This window comes from Monomorium pharaonis, chromosome 1 (genome assembly GCF_013373865.1).
Source record: "Monomorium pharaonis isolate MP-MQ-018 chromosome 1, ASM1337386v2, whole genome shotgun sequence".
Taxonomy (NCBI): Eukaryota; Metazoa; Arthropoda; class Insecta; order Hymenoptera; family Formicidae; genus Monomorium; species Monomorium pharaonis.
This window is the reverse complement of record NC_050467.1, coordinates 13,503,761-13,525,393: the sequence shown is the minus strand read 5'-3', so window position 1 is coordinate 13,525,393 and position 21,633 is coordinate 13,503,761. Positions and strand designations below refer to the sequence as shown.

The window sequence follows — 21,633 nt, the reverse complement described above, 5'->3', positions numbered from 1 at the left end:
GTAATGCGATTTTTTTCATTACGCATTACTTTTGAAATAAGTAATGCGATTTTTTTCATTACTTTTGAAATAATTAATGCGATTGTTCCTATTACGCATTATTTTTTAAATAATTAATTCGATATTAAAATATTTTGCAGTCCGAGTTCAATTAGATTGAATTATAATTAACAATGATGCTAACCGTAAAAAACAACATTTTCGGATATTTTTCATACATTTATTCAATATGAAATAATGAGCATGCACTTGACTTAAACCGAATCAAAAATAAAATGTAACATAAAATTCAAATTATGTGGTCACGAATTGACAGGGTTCTAAATAATGCATTACTTTGTATATATGCTTGAAGTAATAAAGATTAATTAAAGTAATGCATTACTTTTTGTAATGCATTACTATTTCATTAAAAAATATTTTTTCAATAACTAATGCGAAGATCCTTAATTACGCATTACTTTCTTAATAATTAATGCGATTTTTTTCATTACGCATTACTTTTAAAATAAGTAATGCGATTTTTTTCATTACGCATTACTTTTTTAATAAGTAATGCAATTTTTTTCATTATACATTACTTTTTTAATAAGTAATGTGATTTTTTTCATTACGCATTACTTTTTTAATAAGTAATGCAATATTTTTCATTACGCATTACTTTTGAAATAAGTAATGCGATTTTTTTTATTACGCATTACTTTTTTAATAATTAATGAGTAAAGAAATAATTATTTATTAAAAAAATAATAAGTAATGCATTATTTTTTAATTTGCATTTTCATTACCCTGTTACAGTTGTATTACACACTCTCTCTCTCTCCCCCTCCCCCCCCTCTCTCTCTTTCTCTCACTCTCTCACTCTCACTCTCTCTTTCTCTCTCTTTATTACTGTAATTTCATGCATTTTATGTCCTTGCGCATGGTCAGATGCGTCTACATAGTCTACATCATGTCAATATGACAGAAATCCTAACCACGCAACTCTATCAATTTTAGTGCTTAATAACTTTTTTCCTAGTTGAGATCGACAATTTTTTCTTGCAGATTCGTGTTTTACGCACCAAAATATACAAAATAGTGAAGTTACAACCAAATCGATGAGGTTGCTCTTATACTGAACAATTACTTAAAAAAGATTTTTTTATTTCAGAGAAAAGAAGATTAGCCAACAAACAACGAGAGGATGCTTGGGAAGGTATTATACCTATAAAGTAGTATTATATATATCGTTAATGTAAAGGATTAATTTATAAGAATTTGTACCTCATTGTATATTATACGCATTCACATTATCGTGATTTCGTAATTAGTATGGCCCATCATGGCTAGCGTAATGTTATTCTCGCATTAGCGTGCATAATATTCGTGCCTTACTCACTTATTTTTTACATTGATAGAAATTAAACGCACATTATTCCAATTTGTCAATTTTGCTATAGAAAACTTATAATATTAGTCAAGTTTGTGAAATATGTAAATACACTGGAACCTCGTAACACGGTTTAAAGACTTTAAGGCTTTGTGCCTTGTAACCTTTTTTTCACGCGCTAAACCTTGTTGTATCACTATCTCCACTCACTACTACTATAATTAATGATTAGCTACAAGAAAGTCATTCTTTATTAGTTCATCAACTTTTTAGTGAAAGAGATCAGAAAAGATAGAAGAAAATAAGAACTGTATATCTTTCTTTCTCATAGAAGTTTGCCAAAACTGCAGTCTCTGATTATAATTCCTACGAACATTACTCATATACGTCGAGCATATGTGAAGAAGGTTTTTCGATATTATATTAAGGAAATCCTGAAACAAAGTACTGATACAGAGATAGATTAATACGAATTTGTCTTTTGTTATTAACGTGAATTCACATTCTTTATTTGTATGTGTACTTTGTGTAAAATTTGGAATTTTGTAAAGCCAATTTAAAGAAACAATATATCAATAAAGATCAAGGAGACGAGCAAATTAAGATGTAGCGAGAGAATAAGTAATTTTATTTAAAATAACTTTATGTAAATTAGATTTAAATCTAATTTAAATCTATTTATTTCGAATAAAATTACTTATTCTCTCGCTACATCTTAATTTGCTCATCTCCTTGACCTTTATTGATATATTATTTTTATAAATTACACGAGCGTTACATACTTACCAATTTAAAGATATTTTCTGATAAAAAAATGTCAGAAATTTGCTTTAGTTCCTTAGAGGTTTCTGTGTATTACAACTAGTAAATATCCAATTATTTAATTATCTTCCAAAAATTGTTAAGATATCAACATCATTATTACTTTACGTGTAGATATATCGGTATAAAGAAAAACATGACTAGCACTCTTCAAGTCCTGTTTATCTTATATATCGAATGCAAAAATGTAATTTTTTAATGAATATAATATACAACATAATATACAATACTGAGCAATATGATTTATTTGAATTTTAAATTTAATGTTGAAATTATAAGTGTAATAGCGAACTTGTAAAAAAAACTGAAACATTTTACAATTGATAGTTTCAATTATGAATTTTGTACACAGCAACAAACAATAATACATAGTACACAAAATGATTGTAGGACAATAAGTTATTACTAATAACAAAATTTTTTACGCACATCGATTTGTTATATAGTGATATTTTCAAATATAACTTTACAAAGTTTCAAAGTTTTATATAGTTGGATGTCACTCATTTGTTGTAACAATGACATTCAAATTTTCCAAGAATTTGAATGTTTTGAATTATTAAAACTTTAAATCATAAAATCATGAAAATATTTTAAATACGATTTTGGCATAATATATCTAATTAGAGGAATAAAAATGTCATTAGTTTCTTACTTTAGAGAGTATAAGTTAAATTCTCACCTATTATATAAAAATAAATTCTTAAAAACTTTATTTGATACTCTTGATGCACAATTAATAATTATTTAGATTAAAGGACATTGCGCCAATGACTTTCACTTATGTTATACAGATAAGGATACTGATCAACTTTTTTTTATGAATTAATCAGCGGTTTTATATAGTTTTCTAGATAAATTTACCTTAAGTTTAAAAATATTAATTTTTATTTAAATTGATAAACACTTTATTATACAGGGTGTTTTAAATCAACCGCAGGAGTCGGCATATACGTATTCCTCATGAAAAACTGAGTCGAAAAATCAATAGCAAAAAGTTTGGAGTGTTCAATTGTTTTTAAATGATGAACCTTTGAAATTTTCTAACCATAGGCAGTGAAGTTCGCGCCGTCAGGCGCGGTGCAATCAAGCAGCCGGCCGGACGCTTTGACGAATACTGCTAAACGGTACTAAATTTAAAATGGAAATTGTTGGCTATTGGTTCTTTGAAGCACAAATTTTTTCTTACTTGCGTTTTTTATGGCATTTTGTATACATGTTTTTGGGGTCGTTGATTACGAATCTGGAGAAATTAGAATTGGAAAATTTTCAAAACTCAAGATGGTGTATATGGTGGACGACATTAATGAATAATGAACCAATTTATTTCAATTTGAGTATCTGGGAGTTTTTAGGATCATTAATTATAAATCTGGAATCTAAATTTAAAAAATTTTAAATGGCGGACTCACTTTGGTAGATCAAGTTTCGAAAAATGAGTTACTTTATTTCAATTCGGGTATCTGTGAGTTTTGGGATTGCTGATTATAAATCTGAACTCAAAATTAAAATATTTAGAATAGTTATAGAAATATGGCGACCAAGTTTTTTAAAAGAAGGGCTAATTCACTTGAATTTGGGTATTTAAAGGTTTTAGTGATTGCCAATTACGAATCCGAAGTCAAAAATTGTAGATTGAACAAATCGATACTGTAATATCTTGCAAAGTTATTGCATTACAATGCTATTTGTATGAATGGAAGAAACATCTTTTTCTGAGTGATACATAAAGAAAGTTCGCAGATTTCACAAATCTACTCTGAAAAAAAAAACCCAAATACCCTCAAAATTCAAATGCATATCTGATTATAAATAAATCTGACCACCTTTTAAAACTTTTTTGCCATATTGAGTCTGCTATTTTTAATTTTCTAATTCCGATTTCAGATTTGTAATCAGCGATCTCAGAACCTTCCAAATACTCAAAGTAAAATAAATTGGTCTATTTATTAATTTTGTCCACCCTATTGGATCTTCAATTTGGAAAATTTTCCAATTTTGACTCCAGCATTGTAATCAGCGATCTCCAAAACACATGTATATGAAATTCTATTAAAAAATGCATATAAGAAAAATGTATGCTTAAAAAAATTAATAGCAACAATTTTTATTATTTTAAATTTACTGCCCTATAACTTTATAAATTTATGTCTATTAATATATACTAATAAATAAATTCATAAACTGATCGTGCATAAAATAGTTTTTGAGAATGGATTCATGGAGAAATTTAGAAAAAATGTAGAAAAGTTCACAATTTTTGCATCTTTTTATTGAATTTGCCTTACTAAAATTGTGTATTTTATAAAAAATAATCTGCGAATATCAATCCCATTATTTTCAGTGATAATAAGTTGTTAATTATCCAAAAGGACCTTGCACCATTCTTAAGGGAAAATTTCTTTTCACAGATTTGACTAATTTTTGGATATGTCGTAGTTCTCGTCATTCTGAATAAATGTCTTAATTCACAATTTGATGCTACGAGCCGTTTCCGCTCTACAAACCCTGGAAGGTCCAAATTTGACACGTAAAGGTATAAGCTTTTCAACTCGATATATGTGACGCCTCGGTTATGTGGTGTGTGCGTGCGTGCGTGCGTGCGTGCGTGCGTGCGTGCGTGCGTGCGTGCGTGCGTGCGTGCGTGCGTGCGTGCGTGCGTGCGTGCGTGCGTGCGTGCGTGCGTGCGTGCGTGCGTGCGTGCGTGCGTGCGTGCGTGCGTGCGTGCGTGCGTGCGTGCGTGCGTGCGTGCGTGCGTGCGTGCGTGCGTGCGTGCGTGCGTGCGTGCGTGCGTGCGTGCGTGCGTGCGTGCGTGCGTGCGTGCGTGCGAGTGTCAGCAGAGGTAAGGACCCATGGTTTGTCACTTTCATAGCAATTTTTGACTCCAAATTCTCTCTGCTTTGTGTGTGCATGCGTGCGTGCGGAGGAGGGTGTTAATTAATATTACAACATTATTAATGAGTATTAGATTGTATGGATTTTGCTGTAATGATCTCTGACCAGCATATAATACGGAATGAAGTAAAGATGCGTCAGGGTACTGTATATTTGATTAGTTTCTTCCGTAGTCCAAAAACCAGATTACGTTTGCTACGTGTGCATAGCATCTAACAGTTCTTGCTCCGGATTGGCAAGTACAGTAATATCCAAGAATATTGTCGTTATTAATATCGTAATTTTCAAGAGAGTTGTATGCTATCCGTAATTGATGTGTTGTCGCATTCCGGAAACGTGAATATTGTCTCACTCTCACCCTCTCTCCACACACACACACACACACGCACACGCACACACACACACACACACACACACACACACACACGAGGGTCACATATATCGAGTCGAAAAATCTATACCTTTACGTGTCAAATCTAGACCTTTCAGGGCTTGTAGAGCGGAAACGGCTCATAGGATCAAGTTGTGTATTAAGACATTTGTTCAAAATGACAAAAACTACAACATATTTAAAAATTAGCCAAATTTACAGAAAGAAATTTTCCGTTAAGAATGGTACGGAATCCTTTACGAATTGTGAAAAAAATACAACAATTCGTAAATTTTTGCGATTTAGCCGTCATTTTTTAATGAAACTAGACACCACAGGCGCGCGCTTCGCGCACGCTACTTTACTTTTTACTTTTTATTTTTTAAACATAAATCACACCGATAATTGTATAGATATCTATACAATATCTATACAATAATATCTATACAAATTTAACAGCTGTCAAAATTCAGCAATGACAGCCACTCTTGCAACACGAAGTAAGCGCAGCGAGAGAACCAATCGGCATTGCGGAAAAGCGACAACAATAAACTTCGAGAAATGCGAGCAATCGACTTTATATGCCTTTTTTTAGATACTAGAACATGCGCGCGCTTCGCGCGCGCCAAATGTTATTTTTTTATTTGTTATTACACCCTGCATAAAATTACTATTGCATATAACATATATACAACTCGTTTATTTCTTAAACATTTCGGCCTTTGAAAAAAGATTACATAGCTTAATTACATAATAACATAGGATTCTTAATGACTATTTATGCTTGTCTTTGTCATTTCTTGTGTTTAATACATTTTTCATCCATTTTGTACCTATATTTACCTCTGATAACATTTTCCTAACAGAGAAATTTTGTCTTCGCAATTCTGTAAATTCTTCTAATAAGTGTACTAAAGTCTCTACTTTTAAATTGTATAGCCTACACTTTTTCTTTTTTCCAATATCTATTCCCTGATGCCTTGTTTCCGCACTTAAATCTCGCTATCATTGACTGACTCCCTACTCTTATACCCCACTAAAATATACAAAGACTTCTCATCTATTTTTATTTCTTTGTATACTCTATTATATTTTGCTCATATTATTTTTTCATATCTTTCTTGTTTTTGTTTGTATCTGTTTATCATTCTAACTCTTCCAGTGAGAAATAACCATTAAATCGACATCAATTTGATTTAATAAATGCAATTTATATCAATTTTCCCTTAATTTGATATCAATTTGACATCACTGAGTTATTTTTCACTGAGAGGCCTTCATTTGCGCACAGTACAATTGGACACGTTGCAATTGCCCACTGTCGAACGGTGTCCAAAGGAACTGTGTCCAAGGGAACTGTGTCCAAATGAACTGTTTCCAAACAAACTGTGCGCAATTGAACCGTGCACAATGTTTCGTGTCTAATAGCACGGTGAGCAATTGCAACGTGTCTAATTGTACTGTGCGCCATTGAACCTCTCTCTTTTTCACTAAGTTATGTGTATATACATAAAGTTTTTTCATTATAGTATTCATGTAAAATATTAAATTGTAATTTATTACTTTGAAATGTTGCAAAATTTTAACATTTTAATTTTTTGTTATTATAAAAAATAATTGTTTTTATTTTTCACGACAAATGATCTTATTGCAGATAGTACATCCTCAAAGTCATGTTAATATGGTCATATTGAATAATCCATTCTCAAAATATATTGTTCATCACAGGATGCTAACAAACAATAAATATATTAAAAAATATTACTTTATAAAGTATTAATTCAAATTTATTTTTATTTGTATTTATTTTAAATATATTTATATAAAATTTATTAGTATAATAGCAATTATCTTTTATATTGTAAAATCAATTAAAGACATTCTTATTGAAACATTTCTGTATATACATAATTTTTTATTAATCTATTTTGTCTTTTTTGTCCTAAATCAATTTTGAATGATTTCCAAGATCTAACTCGTGAAAATGCCATATAAAGTTGACCATGATTAAAAATATCTTTTCTTAAATAAAATGCAATTTTGTCAAATGTTTGTCCTTGTGATTTATTTATTGTCATAGCAAAAGCTATTTTTATCGGAAATTGTCTTCTTTTCATCAGAAATGAATAAACGTTTTCACAATTTAGTTATGCGATTTAAAAAAACTATTTCCCCTTTTTTATCACCAGTTAAAATTTCGCATTTTAACAAATTGTTTCTTAACTTTAAAATTAACAATGTTGTTCCATTATATAAACCTTCGCTGATGTTTCTAATGAGATTTCTAATCAACATGATAACCGTGTATTTTTTTAATCGAAGTTTATGAGGTGGAAGAATCGCTGGATTTAAAGTATTCAAATATTCTGTTAAAATAGTTTTATTAATATCATGAATATCGTTAGTAGTTTCTGTAGTGTCTATACTTGTATACACTCTTTCTGTTGATTCGTCAAGTAAATTTACAACTTGTTTGTTTAGTTTCTCCACATCAACATTTCGTGCAGAAAGTATAGCACGTTTTGCTGTAAGTCTATACTGATAGTGTTTAAATATTTCTTCGTATGTATCTTTTACTATATTTGCGTTCAAATCTGCTACACATCTCAGTAGAACTTCAATATTATTAAATTGATCATTCAAAGTACCATTTCCCAAATCTAATAAAAAATTAGCAAATTCTTGTTCATGTCGTAAAATACGCATATTTTCCGTTAATGAAAAGATTTTGAAATGTTGCCATAATGAGCTAAATTTAATTGACAAATTTACAATTTCAGACCGTGTAACGTTTTGTTGTACTGGCAATAATTGTCTGAAATCCCCACCAAGAATAACAATTTTATCACCAAATTTTAGATTATTTTGCATTAAATCTTGCAAAAGGTGATCCATCACTTCAAGAGCATATCGCGGTGCCATTGGTGCTTCATCCCAAATAAAAACATCTGTTTTCTTCAAACATTCAGCTTCTTTTGATTGAATTTTTATATTCGATGTTGAGTCAGCAAAAAGAGGCATGGGCAAACCTAAAGTTTTATGTGTTGTTTTTCCATTCGGTAGTAACGTTGCAGCGAAACCAGTGAAAGCCATTGTACTAACAACTTTGTTTTGAGACTTGAGTAAATAGTAATATAATATAATGTTGTATAAACAAAAATTTTACCTGAATCTCCAGGTAATGTATAAACCGTCAATCTATAAACCGTCAATGTATAAACATTTTAATTGTTGACCATCAGTTTTTTCTAAAAGAGTTAAAACATAATCAACAATTATTTTTTGGTCATGATTTAACTGACTGTATTGTTGTTGACCAAGTAAGACTTCTTTTTCCAATTGTTTGGCATGTTCTTTTTCATATTCAATCGTTATTTGTTCCATTTCTGGAAATTGTGAAAGTTCCCAATCTTCTTTGCAAAGTAATTGACCAATTTGAATATAAGCTTTTCTTATCCCAGTGACTCGTCCAAATTGTCGTATGTAATCTTCTGACATTGCAACTTGAAATTCATCCCACAATTCTTTTGAATGCCCTGGTTGGCAATGTATTAATATTCGAACAAAAAGTAACCTAAGTTGTCTTGGCATCATCCAAATAGAAGCTTCGTTTATTGCACATTTCCATTCTTCATTATCTTCAATTAAGCCTAAAGCTAAACATGAAGAAGTAAACGTTTGATGTAATTCACCATTGACTGTTTTTAAGTCATTATAGCATGTTGCTCCTTTGACATTCAATAAAAGAATACGTAAATGAAATAATTCGATTTCAGTTGGGCTAACTGAGTACATGCGTCCAATATAGTTAAAATGACATTGACGTTTTTTCCAACGATAAATTTGTTTTCCGTTAAATGTTACTTTTTTAAATACAAAATATAAAGGTATATCTGTATATACATACTGACGTGCATCAACATTTCGTTTATTTTATTTAAAATAATCCATTAACATTGTTATACGATCTAAAGCAGATTGTAAATCTTGTTCATTTGAATTATTAGATATAATAACATTCTGTTCATTTGGCAAATGTACAGATAGACGAATAATAGCATGACTCTTCTCTTGTAATGTTTTACCTACAAACGCCAGTAAGCTTCAACTGGTCCTACATAGCGTGCTTCAATAAAATCTTTGATTTCGTCATGAACAATTTCTACATTATTCACATTTTGTTCTATAACTACAGATGCTGCATCGTGACCTTTGTAAATATATTTGTATAAATACTTTACTGACTTAATACTTGAAACAACTTCAACATTAATATGACAATTAAAAATTTGTGATAATATGGGACAATAAGGAACAAACCGATTATCTACTACAAATTCTTCGGGTTTCTCATACAAAATGCCAGTGTCTCTTCGACGATATTGTGGATAACCATTTTTATCCATAGTTGTTTCTTCGTGAAAGGATTTTGGAAAATGTTTTGAACATTTTCCATTTATCATACACCAATCACCATATGGTCCATGAATCATATTCTTCATGGCAATTTCATGTAAATTTTTATCAATAGCAGGATCGGGAATTTCAGCAGAAATATATTTATCAACAGTTTCCAAATTAGTAATTTTGCAATTTTGTTTCATAGTTATTAACATATGTATGTGCGGCAAACCGCGTTTCTGAAATTCGATTACATAAACAAATGCTTTTACTTCACCAAAAAATTTCTGTCGAACAATCAAATCTATCAAATTATTTTTTTTATATCAAAAATTCTAGCGCAAATATCAGGTCTATCATTAGGTTGTTGATTTGGAAGCAAATTTTCTTTAATTTCAAGCCAATTTGGATTACAAGTCATTGTAATAAAAATATCTGGTTTACCATATTTGCGAACAATAGTCATCGCATCTTGATAATTTTGCATCATATTTCTAGGTGAACCAATAAATGTAGAAGGAAGTATTATTACACGTCCAATATAAACATTAGTATCAGCCACTTTTTTTCTAAATAGTCAATCAGTCCTTGGTGCTTTTCCACTCTCAAATGTTTTTGATTTTCTTTACACCAATTAATTCTATCTTTTTCTATTTTTACATAGCTATCAACAAGCCATTGTTGAAATAGCCGTTTACCTATTAAAAAAACATTGACATTATTACATACAGCCATTCGGTATTGAACATACATGGATCTAGTTACGCGTTTTCCATCCGATTTGTTTAATATTATCATGCCAACCTTGTGTACCATATGGATAATACATTGGATAAATCCAAGGTTCAACGTTTGGATCCATACTAACGTATTTTAAAGTTTTATCACATTTGTTTCTAATTGTAACATAACAATCAGGAATATTTCCATCTGCAGTAGTTGAAAATATTGCAGCAACTTTATTAATTTTTTGAACATTATATCTTCCACGATCAATGCCTGTTTTTTTATTTAAAAATCCTATTTTTAAATTAGGTATATTTAAACCTAAACTTCTTTGATTAAGTACTTCTTCGTGCATCATTTGATATGATTGAGCAAATATATTATTATTACGAATAATGTCATCTAATGTACGCAATAACTCTTCATGAAGATTTGTATTTACATTTAAACGGCATTCTGTAGCTTCGTTAGCGTCAAGAATAAAAAGTTGTCCATAACTTGATTGCTCATTTATAGCAGGATATAATGCAGTATTAATTTGGTAATAAATTTAACCTTGAATTTTGAAACAATAAGGTCCTCGTTTTTATGCATTAAAATTAACCAAATTAGCATTAAAAGATGCAAAAGAAAATGCACCATTGTAACTTCTTAGGTTTTTAAAAAAACTCATTAGATTTTTTATGATTTCCCAAAAATAATTGTTGTAGTTCATTAAAAAATGTTGGTAAAGGTTCCAATATAACTTTTCCATGATTACAACTATCTTTGAATGAGTTATCTTTATTGTTAACTTTTTTAGCGTGAAAATGTTTCCCTCTACAATATTGACACTCGACTTCCATTTTTTCTACATAATGTTGACTTAAATTATGATAATCTGTATTTTAAAACCCTTTGTAGTTAGCTCGAAAATTTCTAATTTTTAAATTTGTAATATTATATGTTTGCAATAATTGTTCATCAGTTCCGAACAAATTATTATTAGATAGTCCAGCCATATTATTTGTTACATTTTCTTTTTGTGTATTTTTTTAATACAAATGATTGTTGATTACCAGTTGTAGACACATTACTATTAGATTGTTCAGCTATATTATAATCTATATTTTGAAACCCTTTGTAGTTAGCTCGAAAATTTCTGATTTTTAAATTTGTAATATTATACGTTTGCAATAATTGTTCATCAGTTTCGAACAAATTATAACTAAAATCAGTGAGTTACACGCAGAATATTCGATCGAAGTATCAAAAAATAATATTTTAACTAAAATGAGTATCTAGAAATTTTCAGCTACTCTGAAAACGCATTTTAAAGTCTATATATTGTGTCTTGATATTTTGTTCAAATATTCTGTTCATAAATGAGGGAAAATAGTCTCAATTTGACACCATATTGGTATCTTGTACTAAATTTTTCAAAAAATACCAAACGGCATTTAAAAATAGACGTTTTTAGCTATAATTTGCGCACTTGCTGCTTTTTTAATATTGAAGTATATTCTGGGCAGAGAGAGGTCTCTATTTACAGAAAACGCCCTATATACACGGTGTCTCGTATAATGTATGCAATACTTAATAGAAAGATAGACGAGATTAAGGTGAACATAAAAATCTACTATAGTTTTTGGATATCTCCAATAATAGCCAAAATAATAATTTTTTAAATTGAACAAATAAGAGCGCACCGAAAGCAGCGCTAAGCCGCTCGAACCGGCAGCCAATCCTTGACACAATGAGCCGTGCTATAGCTGAAGTGGCTCAGAGGCTCGATTCTTGAATTTATTTGCAAGAGAAACGTATGCGCAAATACCCTTTCAAACAAAAAAGTTGCAAGTTTATTGGTTAAAAGCCATACAACAGCCAATAAATTTCTAACTTTTCTATAAGATCAGAATTTGCAAATACGTTTCTTTTGCGAATGAATTCAAGAATCGAGCTCCTGCACTTCTTTCGGTGCGCTCTCATTCGTACAAATTAAAAAATTCATATCTCGCTTATTATTGGAGATGTCCAAAAACTATAATAAACTTTTATGTTCACCTTTATTTTACTGTTCTTTTAGATTTTATTTTCTTTATAAAAAATAATTTTTCTCATCTTTTTGTGCATATAGGTATTTAGTACAATATCATGTTTTTTTAGTAAAAAAACAGTTATGTAATCTTTTTATACAATATCATGTTTTTTTAGTAAAAAAACAGTTATGTAATCTTTTTATACCAATAGATTCTTTTTATTATTTTGTGCATAATATTATTAACATAAAACTACTTTCTTTATTTTTTAAAATTTTCTTTACTATCTTTTAATTTTCTTTTCTTTATATAATAAATAATTTCCTTCATTACTTTGTGCATAAAAATATTGAGATAAAATAATCAAAAAGTAAATATTTTACAAAATATTTCATAGCTTAGTTTTCTGTATAATAAAAAACATTTTGCAACATACAAATTATAAAATATTTTCTAAAATATTCATTTTTTATCATTTTATTTTTATAATTTATATTATGCACAAAATAAAAAAAAAATTAATTAATATAAGAAAACCATATAGCTGTTTTCACAAAAAATTATTTTGTGCATATAAATATTTGTTGAAATATTATGCTTTTTTGTAAAAAACAGTTATGTTGTCTTTTTATGCCAATAAATTCTTATTATTATTTTATGCATAATATTATTACAATAAAACGAGAAAAAATGAATAATTTACGAAATATTTTATAATTTTTATAAAATATTTCTTGTTATGCAAGAAACTAAACTATAAAATATTTCGTAAAATATTCATTTTTTATCATTTTATTGTAATAATATTATGTATAAAATAATATAAGAACAATCTATTGGTATAAAAAGACCACATAACTGTTTTTTATAAAAAAGCATGCTATTCTAACAAATATTTATATGCACAAAATGTCATGGTTTTTAAATTCTTTTTCTTATTTTGTGCATATTATTAAAATAAAATAATAAAAAATGAATATTTCACAAAATATTTCATAATTTATATAAAATGTTCTGTATTATACAGTAAACAATGTCGTGCTTTTAAAAAAATATATAGATAAAGAGAGAGAGAGAGAGAAAGAGAAATGGAGAAAAAGAAGGAAAACAAATATAAAACCAGGTAATAATGTCAAAAATATACATAGTTATTTTAAAAAAATCATATTTATATAAAAAATATAATTATTAATATCATGTTTTTTGTAAAAACAGTTTTGTGGTTTTTTGTATCAATTGATTCTTTTTCTTATTTTCTTATGCATAATATTATTAAAATAAAATGAATATTTTACAAAATATTTCATAGGTTTTTTCATAATTTTTTCAGTTTTTTTGCATGCATCATAGTCTCATTAAGATATAGTTTAATTTTCAAAAAATTTCTAAGAAAATGATTTTTTTGGAGAACCACCTTAAATATATATTATACTATATTATTAAATTTTTAATAAAAAACAAATTTATAAAATAAAATAATAATTATAATTTTATATTTTATATTGAAATAATATTTACTATATTTCTAAACTTAAAAAACATAAATTACATTAATAAAATAAAATAATTATAATTTTATATTGGAAAAGACTTTTACAATATATATAATGTATTAGATACACATTTAATATAGTAGAGGAGAAAATGGTAATATAGCCAACGTGGACATAATATGGCTACCCATATTAACTCCATTATTAGCTGACGAATTTTAATAATTATTCATGATATCATTTGTTTAGTAGCCTACTGTTATATAAAGATGCTAATATGACAAAGCACAACAGTCAACATTTATTATAAAGCATTTTTACTTTTAAAGATTTCGAAAATTTTTTAAGGTACATTTTAAAATTTAATTACACATACTTTCTCATTCTTTTTAAACTTAACCACATTATCATCCAAATGTATGTACACTTGGGAACTTTTTTATTATTTAACTCTTTATTCGGCTGTATATATTTCGAGTTATACAAAATTGAACGATGATATAGGATGTTGTCAATATGGCCATCTAAGTGTGCTAGTAATAGTCACTTTCGAGATCTCTATTTCGACAAAATTTCTCGATAAATCGATTAAAGGTTTAATTTAAGGCTGTTCATTTTTTCAAATTTTTTATATAATAGGGTCCTTTAGATTTAAAATTATTTTTATTTAATTTCCATTAAATGTGAATAAAAATCATCTGTTTCGATATAACATCTTATTTTATATAAATATATGTTTCTAACAAAATACTGTGGCATTTTTAAACAAAACCAATTTTTTTACATTTATTTTTGTGGTAGCCATATTTATCCTCCCATTTCTTTTCGGCCTATTTTGCAGTATCGTTACATTTTTATAAATAATATATAATATGATAAATATTTTATAACTTTGAATTGAAAATCTAATGAGCAATATTTTGATAAATATAATCATAAAATTTCAACTCAAAATATTAATTATTAACAAAGTTATTAAATAAAATATAAATGGATGGCCATATTACCACCTTCTCCCCTATATTATTAATTATTTGCTATATTATTAAACTTTATTAAAAAACAAATTATGATAAAAACATATTGATAAAATAAAATTATAATTTTATATTGAAAAAGAATTATATAATATATTTAATATATTATATTATTTTAACCCTTTAAAAACCAAATGCGGACACTTTTTCTATGCGCGCAATTTTGCTCATTGCACATCATGTCTGTATAATTATGTTTATAAATATATTTCTTTTAAATTTATCTTTAAACTTTTAAATCTTTTTTGACATAAAATTTTAATTTTTTAATTTTTATAAAAGTAAATGAAAGATATGGGTAAATAGATAGACAGATAAATAGATAGATGGGGTGTGTAAAATATATAGGCAAAATAAGTAAATTATATTAAAATATAATTAGGTGAAACAATGACTTCTGTAGATAGAGGGAACAAATATAGAGTGCAAAAGAGAATGAGAAAGGGAAGAAAAGATTGTAAGAAAAAAAGTAATGAGGGGAAATATCAGATAACATGCTATTTTATAAAAAAAAAATAACGCAACAGCTTTTTAAATAATTATTATATACCTCGTCTTTCTTCCTTTTTTCTCTCTCCATTTTTTAAATGTAAATACCTTTATCTTTATCTTTCTTTATCTTTTTCCCTTTCTTTAATCTATCCTTTATCTTCTGCAATTTTGAATAAAAAACGTGTAAGTGTAATTTTATAAATAATTACATAATATCATATAAAAGCATATTTTATTAAAAATTATTATTTACTTAATTTTTTTAAACTTAATTTTTATAAACACACACACACATATGTATGTATTTATAAAAAAAGTTAAAAAAATTAAGTAAATAATTTTTAATAAAATATTTTATATAATACTATGTAATTATTTATAAATTTACATAATTTTACACACGCACGCGCGTGCAAAAAAATAATAAGCCAAAAAAATAATATAGCCAAAAAAATAATATAAAAAAAAATAGCCAATAACATATATAATTGCGGGCTGCCAACTACATAAAATAAATAATATTCAAACGATTAACAATTTAACCTGATATTTTACCTTCTTATTTTTTCCTTTTCACTCCCATTTTCTTTTTCTCTCTAATCTCTTTCCTTTCCATCCCTTTTTCTGAAAAAATTCATGCTCTGTCATATGCAAACTGTTAAAATATATTATTTTAAATTAAATTTTTATTTAAATTATTAATTATATTATATTTTAATGTTATTTTTTATTTTACTATTACTTGATGTTTCTCCTTTCTTACACTCTTTTTTCTCTTTGTCTTCCTTTTTTTCACTCTCTTTCTGTTCCTTCTTTCTACGAATATTGCTGCTTCTTTTTTTAAATTCTTTCTCCCTTACTCTCTCTCTCTCTCTCTTTTTCCCTTCATTCTTTTTAATCTCTTTCCTTTTCTGATAAAATTTATGTTCTGTTAGATACGTAAAGTACACGAACTGTTAAATGTATTATTATAAATTAAATTTTTATTTATATTAGGCGATTTTTGGCGATCGTTTGATACATGTACCAAAGTGTACCAATATGTACCAGAGCGTTTTCGCGTGTTTGGTACTTTTTGGTTAAGGCGTAGCTAACCATTTTGATACATTTCTGTTTGATACCAGCTATACCTTGCAACGAAGTAAAATAGTTTTTTCCAAATCTGCGGTATGAAAAAAGAGAAAAGAACCAGTCCGTTTTAGCGTTCATAGTGGTATATGGTAGTGGTACATCGTATCAAGATAAGCTCCACCCCTACCAATATCAACCTTGGTACATGTACCAAACAATCGCCAAAAATTGCCTATTATAAATTATCTATATTTTAACGTTATTCCTTATTTTATTATCACCTGATATTTTCTTTCTCATTTCTTCCTTTTGCCTGTCTCTTTTTCTCTTTCTCCTTCTCTCTCTCTCTCTCTCTCTCTCTCTCTCTCTCTCTCTCTCTCTCTCTCTCTCTCTCTCTCTCACATCTCTTTCTTGCTCTCTTTCTGAAAACTGTAAAATACGAAAAGTACGCAAAATATCAAATTAATAATATTCCTTATTCTATTTCCCTTTTTTTATAACAAACAATTAATAATTTTACCCGATATTTTACCTTCTTATTTCTTTCCTCTCTCCATTTCTCTCTCTCTCTCTCTCTCTCTCTCTCTCTCTCTCTCTCTCTCTCTCTCTTTCTCTCACTTTTTTCCTCTCTCTAATACATAAAATACGCAAACGGTTAAAATATATTATTTCAAATTAAATTATTACTTAAATTATTAATTATATTACATTTTAATGTTACTTTCTATTTCATTATTACCTGATTTTTCTCTTATTTCTTTGTTCTTTTTTTTTGTTTTTTTTTTAACTCTTTCTGTTCCTTCTTTTCAATATCGCTGTTTCTTCACAAAATTGCTGTTTCATTTTCTAAGTTATTTAATTCTCCCTTACTCTTTCTCTCTCTCTCTCTCTCTCTCTCTCTCTCTCTCTCTCTCTCTCTCTCTTTCTTTGTCTGTAATATGTTTCCTTTCCTTTTCTATTTTTAATAAAATGTATGTTCTGTCAGATACGTAAAACACGCGAACTGTTAAAATATATTTTAAATAATAAGTTATATTAAATTTTAATGTTATTCTTTATTTTACTATTACCTGATGTAATTATAAGTTATATTAAATTTTAATGTTATTCTTTATTTTACTATATTACCTGATGTTTTTCTTCTTATTTCTTCTTTCTCCTCATCTCTCTCTCTCACCTCTTTTCTTTCCTTCTTTCTTTCCAAAAAAAATTCATGCTCTGTCAAATATGTAGAGAAGACGCTGACTGTTAGAATGTAATATTTTAAATTAAATTTTTATTTTAATTATAAATTATATTTGATGTTATTTCTTTTTTTATTATTACCTGAAAGTTTTTTTATTTCTTCCCTCTCCCTCTCTCACTAATCTCTTTTAAAAGAAATGTGCAATAATATGCACATAACCGATTTGTTACGTGCACATCAATATGCATATTCACATGATAGCTGTCAAAATTCAATGACAGCTACTCTCGACTAAACTGTCAAACCACGACTCTCGCACACGAAGCGAGTCAAGCGCGAGACAGCCAATCGCGATCGGAATAAAGCGGCAACAATGCAATCGCGATTAGCAGGCAACTTTAGGGTTACATGGCTATTTTATAAGAGGACTAGAACATGCACGCGCTTCGCGCGCGCCAACTGTTATTTTTTTATTTGTTATTATACTCTGCATAATAAAATTACTACCGCATATAATAATACTTGTTTATTTCTTGTACTTCTCAAACTTTGGAAGGGGGTTACATGGCATGATTACATATTTACATAGAATTTTTAACAACTATTTACGCTCATTTCTCATTCTCGTTTCTAATACATTTTTCATTCATTTTGTACCTATATCAATCTCTGATAACATTTTACTAATGGAGAAATTTTGTTAGCATTTCTGTAAATAATTTTTATACGGTTGTAAAATTCATCGTTTTAAGATAGATTTTCCAGAGAAATAACCATCAAATCGACATCAATTTGATTTAATCAATGCAATTTATATCAATTCTCTCTTAATTTGATATCAATTCGATGGGTTATTTTTCACCGAGTTATGCGTGTTACTGTGAAATTGGCACCGCAAGTTTTCATAAAAGTTCTACTTGCACCCCAAGTAGTTCTAGAGTTTCTGATAAATTTTAGAAATAGTTCCGTTGATTTAGTTAAAAAAAATGAAATTTTAAAAAATGAGGTGCTAACTTCCCGTGGCATCTCATTAATAAAAATTGAACGTTTTAACAGCAGTTCTACTTGCACCCGCAATAGTTCTAGAGTTCCTGATAGATTTTAACAATAGTTCTGTACATTAAATATATTTAAGCAATTTTTTAATTTGGCTGTTGGCACCGCATCACAAGAGTAAAGTACCACTGTCTGGCGAGTTCCAGCCAACTTTATGGCATTTTCTAACAATTCTGCAATAATGTTCCAAAGCTTTTTGTAGGTTTCGTCGACAGTTCCGGTCTTTAAGCATTTTTAAACAATTTTTTTATTAGACGGCTGGCACCGTATTAAAAGAGTAAACTACCTTTTTATAGCGAGTTCCAGACGAGTACATAGCATTCTCCATAGCAATATATTTCTACAATAGTTCCAAAGCTTTTTGCAAGTTTCGTCCACAGTTCAGGCCTTTATGCATTCTTAAACAATTTTTTATTTGATTCTGGCTCGCACTATTAGATATGAATACTACGTTATTGTATTTAAACTTCAGCCAATTTTATGGTATCTAATATGTATGTGTTAGTAATGTAATTGACATTTTTTAAATTTTAGAGTTGGGTTAGTTAATCTATTTTTTTAACTAACAAGGGAACCTCGCGAACCCGAAAATTCTGATTTTAATGAAACTTGGCATAAATGTAGAGGGGGTAAATACATGAATTTAGGAATTTTTAGTTGGTGCTTATAAACGGTTTGAAGGAGTGAAACCACTTTTCAAAGTCGAGACGTTTTTGCGTTTTCTCCATATATCTCGCAAACTAAACAAAATATAAAAAAATGTTTCATACAAAAGTCTTACAGTATAAATATTTCTATTTAACTGTGCTATTTATTTTTTCAGAAAAAATTTATTTTTTAAAGAAAGTTTTTTTTTTTTAATTTTTTTTAAATAATAAATAGCACAGTTAAATAGAGATATTTATACTGTAAGACTTTTGTATAAAACATTTTTTTATATTTTGTTTAGTTTGCGAGATATATCGAGAAAACGCAAAAATGTCTCATCTTTGAAGAGTGGTTTTACCCCTTTAAACTGTTTATAAGCACCAACTAAAAATTTCTAAATTCATGTATTTACCTTACCCCCTCTACATTTATGCCAAGTTTCATTAAAATCAAAATTTTCGGGTTCGCGAGGTTCCCTTGTAAGTTAATGAAATTTAATTGATTATGAAATTAATTCTATTATGTTAAAAGTTACGTAAATATATACTAATTCTATTAAATTTACGTTGAGATTAATTTGTTTCTAGTTAAAATAAAAGTTAATTTTGAGAAACTTTTTTATATTAAATTAAAATATGATTTGTTTAAGTTAAATTACCAATATAATTACAGTATTGATCGTCAAATATATTTAATTTTAATATAATATTTTATTTGTAAATTAACTTACAATGTCGCTCTATTGTTAACCAGTAATTCATAACATGTATAAATACTTATCATGAGAGGTTTAGAAAGAGGTTACGTATAAATACAATTGTTTGTCAAACGAACTGTCGACAAAACCTACAAAAAGCATTGGAACTATTGCAGAAATATATTGGAGAATGCTATGTAGTTGTCTGGAACTCGCTATAAAATGGTAGTTTACTCTTGTAGTGCGGTGCCAGCCGTCTAATAAAAAAATTGTTTAAAAACGCTTAGAGACCGGAACTGTCGACGAAACCTGCAAAAAGCTTTGGAACTATTGCAGAACTATTGAAAAATGCTATGTACTCGTCTGGAACTTGCTATAAAATGGTAGTTTACTTTTTCAGTGCGGTGCCAGCCGTCTAATAAAAAAATTGCTTAAAAAATGCTTAAAGATCGGAACTGTCGACGAAATCTACAAAAAGCTTTGGAACTATTGCAGAACTATTGAAAAATGTTATGTACTCGTCTAGAACTCGCTATAAAATGATAGTTTACTCTTGTAGTGCGGTGCCAGCCGTCTAATAAAAAAATTGTTTAATAACGCTTAAAGACCGGAACTGTTGACGAAACCTGCAAAAAGCTTGGGAACTATTGCAGAACTATTGAAAAATACTATGTACTCGTCTGGAACTTGCTATAAAATGGTAGTTTAGTCTTGTAGTGCTGTGCCAGTCGTCTAATAAAAAAATTATTAAAAAATGCTTAAAGACGGAAACTGTCGACGAAATCTACAAAAGCTTTGGAATTATTGCAGAACTGTTAGAAAAGGCCATAAAGTTGACCGAAATTCGCTAGACAGGGGTACTTTACTCTTGTGGTGCGGTGCCAACAGCCAAATTAAAAGATTGTTTAAATATATTTAATGTACGGAACTATTGCTAAAATTTATCGGGAACTTTAGAACTATTACGGGTGCAAGTAGAACACTACAGATGCTGTTAAAACGTTCAATTTTTATTAATGAGGTGCCAGGAAAAATAGCACCTCATTTTTTTAATTTCATTTTTTTTAACTAAATCAACGGAACTATTTCTGAAACTTATCAGGACCTCTAGAACTATTTGGGGTGCAAGTAGAACTGTCATGAAAACTTGCGGTGCCAACTTCACAGTGACTGACACAGTGGGTCGTGCTATAGCTAAAGCGGCTCAGCGCTTCTTTTAGTGCGCTCTCTTTCGTACAAATTGAAAAATTCGCATTTCGTTTATCCATTCGAGATATCCAAAAATTATAATTTTATAAGACTTTTGTTCACCTTCATTTTACTGTTCTTTTAAATTTTATTTTCTTTAT

General features: G+C 28.4%; 1 protein-coding gene and 1 long non-coding RNA gene across 7 annotated transcripts in view; one reads left to right on the top strand and one right to left on the bottom strand.

The window, feature by feature from the left end:
• Nucleotides 1-21,633, top strand: part of LOC105836904 — a 117,520-nt gene that overhangs the window by 88,090 nt on the left and 7,797 nt on the right. For all 6 annotated transcript variants that reach the window (XM_036293267.1, XM_036293274.1, XM_036293264.1 and 3 more), the window contains one exon: nt 1,154-1,198. In XM_036293267.1, the coding sequence (XP_036149160.1) occupies nt 1,154-1,198 (45 nt within the window). The remainder of the gene's footprint in view (nt 1-1,153; nt 1,199-21,633) is intronic.
• LOC118647780 lies at nt 17,469-18,860 on the bottom strand. The gene is made up of 2 exons (XR_004964920.1): nt 18,024-18,860; nt 17,469-17,942 (listed from the first exon to the last, which is right to left on the bottom strand). It is a non-coding gene; the product is annotated as an uncharacterized LOC118647780 (long non-coding RNA).